Raw genomic sequence first — 13,772 nt, forward strand, 5'->3', positions numbered from 1 at the left:
TAATTGCAGATCTTAAAAACATTCCTACACCCTATTATATTCAGAATTGATGTCTGTTTAATGTAATTTATTGTTAAAATTATAAGGCATCTAAAGACAATGTCAACAGAGTAGAAGTCCAACCCATAGAATGGGTGAAAATATTTGCAAATCATGTGTCTAATAAGGGATTAATATTCAGAATATATAGAGAACTCCTAATACTCAACAGCAACAGGAAAGCCCAACTCAGAAATGGACAAAGGACTTGAATAGATATTTCTCCAAAGACGATAGACAGATGGCCACTAAGCACATAAAAAGATACTCATCGTCACTAATTATTAGTGATGTTTACCAAATGGTCCAGCATTCCCACTTCTGGATATATACCCAAAGGAACTGAAAGCAGGGTCTTGAAGAGATACTTACACACTCATGTTCATAGCAGTATTATTCACAATAGCTAAAACATAGCAACTGATCTGAGTGTCTGCTGACGGGTGAATGGATAAGCAAATGTGGTCTGTATGTTCAATGCAATATTAATAGCCTTAAAATGCAAGGTGTTCTGACTTATGCTACGTGATCGAACCTTAATGATATTACTGAGTGAAATAAGCCAGTCACAAAAGACAAATACTGTATGATCCCCCTGGTATGAGGTACTTGGAGCGGTCATATTCATAGAAAGAGAAGGTAGAGAGGTGGTTGCCAGGGGCTAGGTGGGGGTGATGGGGAGTTACTGTTTAACAGGTTCAGAGTTTCAGTTTTGCAAGATGAAAAAAGTTCTGGAGATGGATGGTGGAAATGGGTGCACAACATTATGAGTGTATTTAAGACCACTGAACTGTACACTGAAAAAAGATTAAGATGGTAAAATTTACCACGATTTTTAAAGTTTGGGGGAAAAAGATCAATGTAAAAGCTACAAATTTAAAATGTTTGTAGAGAAAAAGCAAAACACCTATGACATTATGTTAAGCACCAAAAAGCAGGTTGCAAAATTGTGTGTATAAGGTGACCTCAGCTGTGCTTAAGGTAGAAAAAGTGTGGAAGGAAATACACCGAGATGTTGACAGTAGCTGCCTCCGGGTGATAGGAGCACGGGGGGGTTGTATCTTTTATCTTATATTTTCTTGTACTTGCCAGTTTTTCTACAATTAACATGTATTACTTTATTGATAACAACTAGAGTAGTAAACCCAAATAAAAGCTTTAGTCTTCCATATAGATTATTGATGAGACAGCTAAAATTTCAGCCCTTAATTTACAGGGCAACAATTTGGAAATTGTTTTTAATAGTGTGTGTTTTAATGATTTAGAAGTTACACAATAACCTAAAACTGCATTAAGAAAAAGTTCCAGTGTGATATAGATATAGAACAGGGTTATGGATTTTAAATTCTGATTTAAAAATGATTGATTGATTGATTGATTGATTGATGCCCCAGGTCTTAGTTGCAGAATGCAGGATCTTTAGTTGCGGCATGAGAACTTTTAGTTGCGGCATGCATGCAGAATCTTGTTCCCCGATCAGGGATTGAACCTGGGCCCCCTGCATTGGGAGCACACAGTCTTACCCACTGGACCATCAGGGAAGTCTCTTAAATTCTGATTTTTGTATTGTAGTAACATGTTCTACATTTTGTGCTTTCAGAATTAATATGTGGTCATTAACTATTTTTATAAATGGAAAATAAAAGGCATAATGTATCTTTCAGCCCTCATGAAGTATTGCTTTGTTTTCTTCTCTTCAGTTTCCTCCGGCTTATGCAGGCATATCTGAGGTGAATCAGCCTGCTGAATTGATGCCTCAGTTTTCTACAGTTGAGTACGTGATACAGGTAATTGTTTGCTGCGCATTTAAGGAGCAGTGTTAAATTGAGCTTCTTTTGAAATACTTTGTCTTCTGTGTCTCTTGCTTGTCTGGATGATTTAAAGCTGTGAGGCCCACAGGATCCTGAACATTAGGTCATGGTACGTGTGCACATGATGGCATCGTTTTCCCGTCTCCATAGAAGGCTACCAAAAAGGTAGCACTGATTCAGTTCAAAACCCGCCCTCCACAGCCTTGTCCGTCTCAGTTGATGGTACCCCATCTTCTAGTTGTTCAGCTTAGAAATCTTAGATTCATCCTTGACGTCTCTCTTTTTCTCACATCCCATATCTAATCTGTTAGGAAATCCCTTGCAGTCGATATTTACAGTTGATCCTGAATCCAGCCACTTCTTTCTCCCCACAGCTCCTGTCCTGGGCCAGCCCCCGCCTCTCACTTGAATTATTGGGGCAGTCTCTTAGCTCTTCGCCCTGACTTTACCCTTGCCCACTTATATTTTATTCTTCACCCAGCAGCCAGGGTAACCCTTTAAAAACATCACATTAGGTCTGTGTTCAGAAACCTCCAGTGGCGAAAATGGCTCCCTTTTCACCTGGAGTAATAGTCTTCAGAGTTTTGTGTGAGCTGGCCGTCTTACCCCTCTGACCTCAGCTTCTTTTAGGGTCCTCGTTCAGCCAAATGGGCCTCCTTGACTTTGCTCAAGCGTGCTGGGAACAGACGTGCCCCTGGGCCTTTGCTCTGGCTTTTCCTCGGGCTAGAGCTTTCTCCCCTGTATCTGTATTGCTCCCTCCTTCTCCTCCAGGTTTTTGCTCAAATGTTACTTTCTTTTTTTTTTTTTTTTTTTTTTTTTTAAATTAATTAATTTATTTATTTATGGCTGTGTTGGGTCTTGGTTTCTGTGTGAGGGCTTTCTCTAGTTGTGGCAAGCGGGGGCCACTCTTCATCGCGGTGTGCGGGCCTCTCACTATCGCGGCCTCTGTTGTTGAGGAGCACAGGCTCCAGACGCGCAGGCTCAGTAATTGTGGCTCACAGGCCCAGTTGCTCTGCGGCATGTGGGATCTTCCCAGACCAGGGCTCGAACCCGTGTCGCCTGCATTGGCAGGAAGATTCTCAACCACTGCACCACCAGGGAAGCCCAAATGTTACTTTCTTAATAAGGCTGCCCTGACCTCCCATTTAATGGTGGAGCCTCCCTGCCCCCCGCCCCCCACCCCCCCATGCCCGGCCTTCACAATCCCTCCCCCTTTCTCTGTTCCGGAAAGTTAGCTCCTGAGGCAGGCAGGGATCTCTGGCCTTTTGGTTCGCTGATGTATCGCAGGACCTGGAACAACGCCTGGCGTTCAAAAATGTGGAATAAATTGTTGGATATAAAGTAGCCTTTACGTCTAGTTTGTTTTGATAAAACTTGTCGTTTAATGAAGTAAGTAGAGGTTTGTTTCGATGTTCTTATCCCTGACAGTCAGTATAAATAAAGACTTGTTACTACATAACTTGTTTTGCTTTTTTTTTGGCTGAGCCACATGGCTTGGAGGATCTTAGATCTCCGACCAGGGATTGAACCTGGGCCCCGATAGTGAAAGCGTGGAGTCCGAACCAGTGGATCGCCAGGGAACTCCCTTGTTTTGCTTTAAAAAGAGCTGGTTATGTCTATTTGTATACTGATCATTGTGCTGTTTTTCTTGCATAAAGCGAGGTGCTCAGTCCCCTCTGATCTTTCTCTACGTGGTGGACACATGCCTGGAAGAAGACGACCTCCAGGCACTCAAGGAATCCCTGCAGATGTCCCTGAGTCTCCTTCCTCCAGATGCGCTGGTGGGCTTGATCACATTTGGGAGGATGGTGCAGGTCCATGAACTCAGCTGTGAGGGGATTTCCAAGAGTTATGTCTTCCGGGGGACGAAGGATTTAACTGCAAAGCAGATACAGGTTAGTGCCTTGCTTGTCCCCAAGCAGGACCAGGGATGTTTCTTAAAAATTCCTTAGGAAAAAGGGAAAAAAATGTCATTCACTTGTAGTGTTAAGGGAAATGAGTCTTTCTGGTTTGTGTAGGACATGCTGGGCCTGACCAAGCCTGCCGTGCCCGTGCACCCAGCGCGCCCAGCACAGCCACAGGAGCACCCTTCCATTTCCAGCAGGTGAGCTTGGATGTGCACATGCACAGCGGCGGCTGTGGGCGGGAGGGAGGGACAGCAGGAGAGCTTTTGTTTTTTATTTTTAGAGGGGAAAAAAAGACTCAGGCTAACCAATATTTAATGTTTAATAACAAACATGACAAGTCAGTGTATGTTTAAAATTTATAACTAAGTTAATATATAAGTATATATATACACACACATATATATGTGGGGCAGATTTGCTCAAAATATTTTTCCTGGTTAGACTTGTATCATCACAGAGATTTTGAGACCACTGTACGCAGTCATTCCCCTCTTATTAGATACATGGCTCTTGTCCTTTTTGATTCTTAAGTAAAGCTGGGGAAACTGAAAAGGCTTCTGTTGGGTGTCCTCTAACAAGCCTGAGATTGGCCCGCTGTGCTCCTAGGGCTGCCCAAGGCTGGGTTAACAGTTGGCAAACATGATAAGATGCTTTGCTGACATGCCTGGCGCAGCCTCTTCTCTAAGAAACTGGTGTTCCTCCCTGTATGACTCCCAAGGTTCAAGAGAAACGCAAATGGAGTCTTCAGAACGATGAAGATTGTCCACGTCCATGAACCTTACATGGACTGAGTTCATGTTAGCATGTCTTTAGGGTTTTTTGCTGCTTAAAATTTAATTAAACTGATTTGCTCCTATTTGAAATTGATTTTTTTTCCATGCTACATATGCAGATTGCTATATACTAGGCTTTAAATGACATTCTTGAATAAAATTGCTTTGAGTTTTTTGTGTTTGTAGTTAGAGACCTTTTTTTTTTTTTTTTTTTTTTTTTTTTTTTTTTTTTTTTTTTTTTTTGCTGTACGTGGGCCTCTTAGTGTCGTGGCCTCTCCTGTTGCGGAGCACAGGTTCCGGACGCGCAGGCTCAGCGGCCATGGCTCACGGGCCCAGCTGCTCTGCGGCATGTGGGATCCTCCCGGACCGGGGCATGAACCCGTGTCCCCTGCATCGGCAGGCGGACTCTTAACTACTGCGCCACCAGGGAAGCCCTGTAGTTAGAGACAACTTTGAAGGAAAAAAAAAAAACTGCACGTTTTTTGTACTCTTATACTTATTTTGAAGAGCAGTAACTATGTGTCATGCAGGCTGAAGACCAGAGTACTTTATTAAATCAGGCTTGACGTGTCCATTCAATATCATGCAGATTTCTGCAGCCCATTCACAAGATCGACATGAACCTCACTGACCTTCTTGGGGAGCTGCAGAGGGACCCATGGCCCGTACCTCAGGGGAAGAGACCGTTGCGATCCACTGGTGTTGCTTTGTCCATTGCTGTTGGCTTGTTGGAGGTAACTCAGAATTTACTGGGACCTATCGGACCACACAAGCTTTCTCACAGAAGGTGTGTTTGTTGGCCTTGTCTGAAAAATCAGCTGTGACCGCAGTCAGCTGGCAGTGTTAATTTATCAGAACGTGGTTCAGTGATTATTATTATCCACACTGAAGGAGCCCTTGGTGTTTTAAAAATACAAAAAGTTTTCATGAGAAACACAAGGCCATTAGGGCACCAGGATCACAGGAAATAAAAGTGTGCCAGACCCTCAGGTTGGAAGAGAGAAGCTGCTTCTCGGCAGCGTCATCTGCGTTTTGCTGCAGTATCATCAGTAGTCACGACAGCTGAGGACAACTCACATTTGGAGCATTTCTGTGAGAAAGATGCTTGGGGTGGGCTGTATGTTCCTAAAATGCTGCCACTTACTGCTTTAGGGCACTTTTCCAAACACGGGAGCCAGGATTATGCTGTTTATTGGGGGTCCCCCTACCCAAGGACCTGGCATGGTGGTTGGAGATGAGCTAAAGGTTCCTATTCGTTCCTGGCATGATATTGAGAAAGATAACGCCCGCTTCATGAAAAAGGCAACCAAGGTAGGTGCTCCTGGCTCAAGGCTGTAAGTGTGGTCACCCAGGTGGGGTTTGGGTTGCCCTGGAGTGACAGCTGCTCTGCTGAGGCCATGCTTTGTGGTCAGTGAGTACCTCTTGCTGAGATGACCTTCCAGATCTCGGCTGATGTTAAGTATCTGTCCCAGTTCTGAGACCTTGATTAGAGTGGGTGGCCCTAAAACTGCTAAAAGTGTTTTGAGACTGAAAACTGCAGTTTTATTTTATTTGGATGTTATGAGAGAAACTGTCTCCACATTCCTCTCTTTGATCACATCCCTTTGGTGCGGTAAGGCACGCCTAGTGAGTGATGTTGCTGTTCCATAAAGGTAATTTTTCTCTCTTTGCAGCACTATGAGATGCTTGCTAACCGAGCTGCTGCAAACGGTCACTGCGTTGATATTTACGCTTGTGCGCTTGATCAGACTGGACTTCTGGAGATGAAGTGCTGCACAAACCTTACTGGGTATGTGGACAGTGAACCCCTGGGAAAAGTGAGAGTACTTATTCTAAGGAATGAGACTTGAGTGATGGAACCGTGTGAATGGCCAAGGCTGGCTCAGATGAGCGTTCAGGTGGCTCTGGGCTGCAGTTTCGGTGCCTGGGGAGGGTTTGTGGGCCTCTTGGAGGAAGAAGCTGTGATCAGAAGGAGGTCAGGGTTCACTGTGAACTTGTCGTGTCAGAGTAACTTAATTTCTTAGAGTTGTTGCAGACACCAAGGCAGGAAAGCAAGCATGGAGTATGTGGCCTTCAGCACTTCCTTGTGAGAAGGGGGGAAATAGGCTGAATGCTAGAGCAGTTAGGAGCCCCCTCACCAGGCTTAGTAACTGCACCTCATGACAGCCGGTACTCGCTCAGCCTGGAGGGTGCGGTGCAGGGCGGGCTGGGAGCCCAAGTCTTCAAAGCGGGATGGTGCCCAGCCAACTGCCTTTGGGGCCCATGGGCACGCTCGAGCCTCACCCCAGACCTCCTGAATCAGAGGCTGAGGATGCAGCCTGGTGGTGGGTTTTAACAAGCTCTCCGGGGATTCTGGTGAGAACCACCTATGGCACCACTAGGCTGAAGGTGCTGCAACATCAGAATCACCCGGGAACATTCAAAACTACTTTTGGTCTGGGTCTTGTTCCTAAAGTCGGATTTAATTAGCATGGTGCCTGGCCTGGGCATCAGCATATTTAAAGTTCCCGAGCATTTCTGAAGTGGAACAGAGTTTGAGAAGCACTGGTGCGGCCCGTGTGTGCTCCAGGCATGCCTGAACACAGACAGCGTCTGGAGAACCTGCATTTGTGTGCAAGTCCCCTGGGGTCTTGTTCACACGCAGCTGGAAAAGCAGTGGCAGAGAGCTGTGGGTGGGCCTGGTGTTCTGCATTTATAAGGAGCTCCCAGGTGGTGCTGCGGGTCCTCACTGAGTAAAGGGGACGGGGTAGAACCCTCGTCATCTGCAGCTGTCCTGGGGACCAGCAGGCGCATGAGGTGATAGAGGACCAGCGATGCTGGCCTGGCTGTGCCGCTGAGTTCACTTAATACGCTGGACTCCCCCCAGTGCCCTGCGGGAGTTCTTGTCGTGAAACATCACAGGAAAACTTCCATGTGTTTGTGAACAGCTCCGAGCTTCTTATACACCAGAGTTCACGTGTATGTGTCTCTCTTCTGGAGAGGGACCAGCACTTCCCTCACACTTTCAGTGAGGCCTTTGACCCCTGAGTGACAGTATTTAGGGCACATCACCTGTTGCACAACTATAGTATCAGGGAAATGTGTGAACAGTGACACTGAAAAAAAAAAAGACTTAGAGGTTTCAGTTGATGGCTTGAAGTGAGCCAACCATTTGTGATGACTTCCAGCAAAGGCGAGGTGACCCTGGGCTGTGTTATGGGGTCCATTATCTTCAAGGAAGATCACAGTCTTTGTTTCCTTGGGACTAGTCACACCTTATCCAGATTATATCATCATTTATTTTTTTTAATTTTTAATTTTTGAAACAGTTAACAGATTCACAAGAAATTGCAAAAATAGTACAGTGAAGTCTGTCCATACTTTTCATCTAGCATCTCCCAGTGGTAGCATCTTACATAAATACAGCACCATGTCAGAACCAGGAAACTGACTTGGTATAGCACAGTTAACTACTGATACATCACGGACCGTACTTGGCTCTCACCAGTCTGTACATGCACTCATTTTTAAAAATCTGTGTACACGTCTAGTTCTTTGAAATTGTTATCCTCTCTATAGGTTTGTATCACCACCACAGTGATCAAGATACAGCACTGTTCTAAAGAATTCTATGTTTAATGTTTTAAAAATAGTGTCTTTCTTGAGTGCAAATTGAACTGGCTGTTTTCCATTATTAGTAAGTGATCAGTAGCACCTCTGTGGACATGCTTGCTTTTTTCTTCTTCTCTAAAATAATTGTTCATAAATACCCAGGAAGCATCTGAATGGCTTTGAGTCATCCTAAAGGTTCACTTTCTTTTTCCTTTTTTCTTTCCTAGAGGCCACATGGTGATGGGAGATTCTTTCAACACTTCTCTCTTCAAGCAGACATTCCAAAGAATTTTTAGTAAAGATTTTAATGGCAATTTCCGAATGGCATTTGGTGCTACATTGGAAGTAAAGGTAGAATAGATTTCTAAAACCTTAATGAAAGAATAGTGTTCTTACTTACTTAGTAGTCATAGTTGGGGGAGCCTCACCCTCAGGACACGGGCATCTAAAGATAAGTTAAAAAGTTCCTAGCAAAATAATCCCAACAAAGTATATTCATTCTGTCCCTTTCCTTCTCCAGAATGACCTGCATATTTATCAGTGTTTTAAACCATGAGATGTCTGCTCTCCCTGCAGGGAGAGCAGGCCTTACAAAGGTGGTGGGCTAAGTGCCCACCCAGCCACCGGTTTGTGTTTAGCGTCTGCCTGCAGACTAGCCAGGGCGCTCTAAAATGGGGCAGCATTGTGAGTTTGGCTTTTGTTTTTCCACGTAGGGACTGATCGCTCTATACGCTTGATTCTGAGTCATTGAGAAAACATTCAAAGGGGCCGTTAGAAAATATGATGGCAAATATTACTTTGCAAATTGGCAATAATCATTAAATCATCTAGGTTAAACTTTAAACAACATTGTCAAATGTTGGAGGTTTTTTTAAAAAGATGGAGAAGGATGGACTTTGCTGAAATGAATTCAGATTTAAAAGTCTGAGTATGTTGGCCTCGTCATTGTGTTGGAGTTCATAAATTAAGTATTTTTAAAGCAACACAAAACAGCATATTCCCTGATTGACATTTGTAACTAGTTACAACAGGTTTGTGGCACAGGAGGAGAATGTCGTATTGGTAGAATTGCTGTCTTCCATGTGCACGATAATTTCAGAGTTGAGAAGGCAGAACATGCTGCTGCATCTTTGGAACAAAGATAGCTCTATTTCTAAAGGAGGGTTTTATTAAAGTTTTAGTCAGTTCACAGCAGCCCTGGAGAAGCATATACAAGCTTTTGCATGCTAGAATCCCTGTAGGATTTTCCCTTGGTGGAATAATAACCCTGCCGTTTTAGTTGTGTCCTTTGTGAGGGGGTGGTTCTTGGTGATTGTTAACTGTCTGCTCTTATCTAATTCTGCCTCAGACCTCGCGGGAACTGAAGGTTGCCGGAGCCATAGGCCCTTGTGTGTCTCTGAACGTGAAAGGACCGTGTGTGTCAGAAAACGTAAGGAAAACTCCTCCATCACCCTCACCTCCTTTGCCTGGGAATTGACCCCTTAGACGTGTCGGGGCTGGATGACCTTGCATTGTGTCACCTGTTGGCTTGTGTCTGTGGTGAGGAGAGAGGGGTAACTCACTGACGCCCATAGCCCTGAGGGGTAGTGTCATTTCTGTCTTTCCATCCATTGGTCTGAACGGTCAGAGAGGAGAAAGCTGAGGCTCAGAGAGGTTAAGTGTCTTGCTTAGGGTCAGATGACAGCGGGGGAGCTAGGTAGGGACCATGTTCCCCACCCAACTACCCTTTCTTGGGTGGCCGCGCCAGAGAGCTACCAGGCGTTGCATTCTGTGCAGCACAGTCCTGCAGGGACAGACCCGTGTGCTTATTGCCCTTGTAAGGGCTCCCTCTGTCTCGCTTCGCAGAGACCGTTTTGAGCTGGTTGGGCAGTGGGTGACACTGTGGCGCATGTAGACAGCGGTGTTCCTTGAGTGACAGATTTGAGTACATGGAACAAAGTTCAGCTCTCACTAGGTGGGGAGATGGCCTTGCTGGTGGCCCACTTCCTCTGATGACACTTGAGCTGCCAAGTGTACACTTTTGGTCCAGTGAGGCCTGTCCAGGGTGGGTCTGGGCTGGGTTGTCACAGTCACGTCCTTCCCTCACCGTCCTCTTCAACGTGAGGCTGGGTGGGAGAGTCGGTTGTGGGCTCAGGATGCAGGTGTGGCCCTGACGAGGTGCTTCATGGCTCCGGGATCCAGCATCTCTGTCTGGGAAATGAAGGCAGTAATGGGACCTACTGTACAGCACTGTTGGGAGGACTCCACGAGCAGCCCAGGTGAGGCACTTAGAACAGTACCCAGGACGCCCACACTGGGTTTCACCTTTCCCATTGAAGTTTTGTCCTCATCAGCAATGAACACTCGTTAGTGACTACTTAGAGTAAGTTTTTATTGAAGTTACCAGAGGCAGGCGGTTTGAGAGGATATTCCTGTAACCCTCCGGGTGAGGCAGGTTGTTGCCCAGGCCCCTGTGGCGAGTCCCTCGTTACCCCCATGTACCCAGGGACATGTACTCTTGTTTCTCGGCAGGGCTTTGGGAGGCTGCCCTGTTCCAGCATATTCTCCACAGACTTAATATCTGCCTAAGAAGGTATTATAACTTAGTACAGCTGTTCCAGGATCCAGTAGGTTTCAGCTGTGAAATTTTTGGATGGGGGGTGGAGGAGGCAAAGGGGAGGAAAGTACAGTTTTCAGACACACAGGGAAGTTTTGAGAAGAGCGTAATGAGTCTGTATCCCCACCACATAGAGTCGGTGATCGTTGACATTTTGTCATAATTCCTCTGTCCTCGTTTTGGCCACATTTCTATTATCTACCTGATTTCATCTGTTTGCCATATTCTTTTATCATATCAATATTTTGCCTTTGAAAACAAGTTGCAGACGTCTTGACACTTAGTCTGTCACTGTTGCGGTGTGCATCTTCTGAAGACAAGGGTCTTCTACGTTATTCTCAAACTTTAGAAAACAATGATTTCCTAATATCATCTAACATATAGTCATATTCTTTCCCTAATTTCTCTCCAGATGTCGTTTGCAGCTGTTTTTCCTCTCTAACCACTATTGTATTTGATAATACATATCCTTAGTCTTTTAAAATGTAGGATGGTCTTCCTGTCATTTTATTTAGGCTTATTTGCTTGTTTTGTTTTGTTTGATGATGTTGGTCTATTGAAGAGACAGTGCCAAGTGCCAGGAGTCTTCTGTAATTGAGTGTCTCCGTATGTTTGTTTCCTCGTCTGACTTGTTTTCTGTCCTCGCTGTATTTGCTGTGAAGTGGAGGTTAGATGAATGATTAGATTCGGGTTAAACCTTTCTGTCCCCCATGCTTCCTGAGTGATCTGTGTACCTCATGCTGAGTTGTGGTGAGGTGATGACTGTCCTTCAATTACAGGGGCCCGTTTCCTTTTTGCCATTAGCAGGAGATCTGTTGAACGAGATTGTAGCACAACATGAGTATCTTGTTTGCCCGTAGCCTTTCACCTTCTGGTTTTAGGTTATCCATTGATTATCCTGAATCAGTGTATTTGAATCACAATAAACTGGTGATTTCCTAATTCCATATTTACAGTTCTTCTGATCAAGGCAGGGTAGATGCTTACATAAGGAATTTGTGTATTAGTGAGAGAATACAATGCTTGTGGGACTCTGGAGGGTTTGTGGCCACGCTTGAGGGTTGGTGCTATAGGGGAGGGAAATTTTTCTTTTTCCTCTACCCATCTTAGTTTCATTGGCTGGGACCCTGCAAATTAGACTGACGAAACACAGCTTAACAGGAGAAAAACAAACAAGTTTATTAATGTGTGCATCACACACATAACACAGCACGTATATACTCAGTGATGAGTCACTCAGAGGGAGTTAGACCTTGGGATTAGTTGCATCTTAACAATAAATGTTCTTTTACAATAAATGTGTAGATAAGTGACAAGACAAAGGAAAGGGACCTTGATCTTCTAGGGGTGGCAAATTGTGGAAGAGTAGACAGATGGGGGAGACGGATGGGAAAGGAAGGTTGTTTTACCAAGAGTTGTTACATATATTCTTCTGGTGCTGCCTCTGGACTGATAAGCATCTAGCGTTGTCTTTGATGGTTAAGAAGCTCCTGACTTCCTGGTAGGAGGAGGATAGAGAGTTTTCTTACGTCTGCCTTTTTTTTTTTTTTTACGGTACGCAGGCCTCTCACTGTTGTGGCCTCTCCCGTTGCGGAGCACAGGCTCCGGACGCGCAGGCTCAGCGGCCATGGCTCACGGGCCCAGCCGCTCCGTGGCATGTGGGATCTTCCCGGACCGGGGCATGAACTCGTGTCCCCTGCATCGGCAGGCGGACTCCCAACCACTGCGCCACCAGGGAAGCCCCTTATGTCTTCTTTTTAATAATTACCTACAGCTTAAAATGATCTTTATGCCAGCCTGGCATATTTTGGGTGACATGCTCTGAATCCCCTTGATTTGAAATTTTAACAGGTTTCATATTAAAAATGGAGTCAAAAGGTGTGGAGAGAGATTTGAGAGAAGGGATTAGCAAGGCAAGAAAGGGGGGCAGACAGGCTCCTTTTACTTCCTTGCCATTGTCCGTGGGTGCAGCCTTCGACTGTCCAGCAGATGTTCTGTGCCTCTTTTAGAAAAGGCCCTGAAAGGGAAGGTGAACACCTAGGAATCCATTCGTCTCACGATCTTGCTTGGGAAAGACTTGTGAAACGCAGGGTGTCCTCCCCAGCCTGCACTGTAGAGCTGTGACTCTTCCCTTTCCCCTCTGACCATCACCTTCCTGAGATTGCTGGTTCTGTGGCCAGGGACATGGGCTCCTGGCATGGCTTTGTAGAGAGACCGGACTGGTGTCAGCTGTACTCAGCTGACAGTGTACAGTTTGGGTGGATTCAGAGTAACAGAAGAGGTATGTATCGTGACTCTCTGATGCATAATTGTGTTACTTTCTAAGGATGGTATCCTATATTATAATGAGGTGTTAAAATGTGTAGTATTTGCTGTCTCTAGAATGATCAAATGTATGTTTCAGAGTCTAGTGATCTTCTTGGTTAATGGTTCTAGGTATTTGACACCTGCAGACTTTTCTTCTAGATGTCATGCTTAAAACAGTGATACCCTTCATGTTTTAGTGAACTTTTCTTTTTTTGGCGGTACGCGGGCCTCTCACTGTTATGGCCTCTCCCATTGGCGGAGCACAGGCTCCAGATGCGCAGGCTCAGTGGCCATGGCTCACGGGCTCAGCCGCTCCACGGCATGTGGGATCTTCCAGGACCGGGGCAGGAACCCGTGTCCCCTGCATCGGCAGGCGGACTCTCAACCACTGCACCACCAGGGAAGCCCAAGTGAACTTCTTATTTATTGCTGGGAGTCATTCAACTAGTCAACACAAAGCAGCCTTCACATGATTAAAATCTCAGTTGTCTTACCAAGAATTTATATGTAGCTTTTGCATAAAGGAATTGGGTTAAAAATTAATATTTAACAGCTAAAGTTCTGTAATTATTTCTTGTTCTAATAATGGTGGAAGAAGTACATAAATCTTTCAAGCTAAGCAGGTAATTCTTTTTCTTTTCAAGTATTTACTTCATCCCCATCCCTGACCTGATTCTCTCAGTTGACATCAGTGTTATGTAGTGTGTGTGTGTGTGTGTGTGTGTGTGTGTGTGTGTGTGTGTGTGTG

General features: G+C 45.1%; 1 protein-coding gene across 3 annotated transcripts in view; it reads left to right on the top strand.

Annotated features, from left to right (window-relative positions):
- SEC23B (SEC23 homolog B, COPII component) overlaps positions 1 to 13,772 on the top strand; it is a 40,171-nt gene that overhangs the window by 5,244 nt on the left and 21,155 nt on the right. For all 3 annotated transcript variants that reach the window (XM_027118256.1, XM_027118258.1, XM_027118259.1), the window contains 8 exons: positions 1,740 to 1,826; positions 3,509 to 3,745; positions 3,869 to 3,954; positions 5,120 to 5,264; positions 5,683 to 5,841; positions 6,204 to 6,319; positions 8,349 to 8,472; positions 9,470 to 9,550. In XM_027118256.1, the coding sequence (XP_026974057.1) occupies positions 1,740 to 1,826; positions 3,509 to 3,745; positions 3,869 to 3,954; positions 5,120 to 5,264; positions 5,683 to 5,841; positions 6,204 to 6,319; positions 8,349 to 8,472; positions 9,470 to 9,550 (1,035 nt within the window). The remainder of the gene's footprint in view (positions 1 to 1,739; positions 1,827 to 3,508; positions 3,746 to 3,868; positions 3,955 to 5,119; positions 5,265 to 5,682; positions 5,842 to 6,203; positions 6,320 to 8,348; positions 8,473 to 9,469; positions 9,551 to 13,772) is intronic.

This window comes from Aethalodelphis obliquidens, unplaced genomic scaffold (assembly GCF_003676395.1).
Source record: "Aethalodelphis obliquidens isolate GAN/ISIS:26980383/991018 unplaced genomic scaffold, ASM367639v1 scaffold18, whole genome shotgun sequence".
Taxonomy (NCBI): Eukaryota; Metazoa; Chordata; class Mammalia; order Artiodactyla; family Delphinidae; genus Aethalodelphis; species Aethalodelphis obliquidens.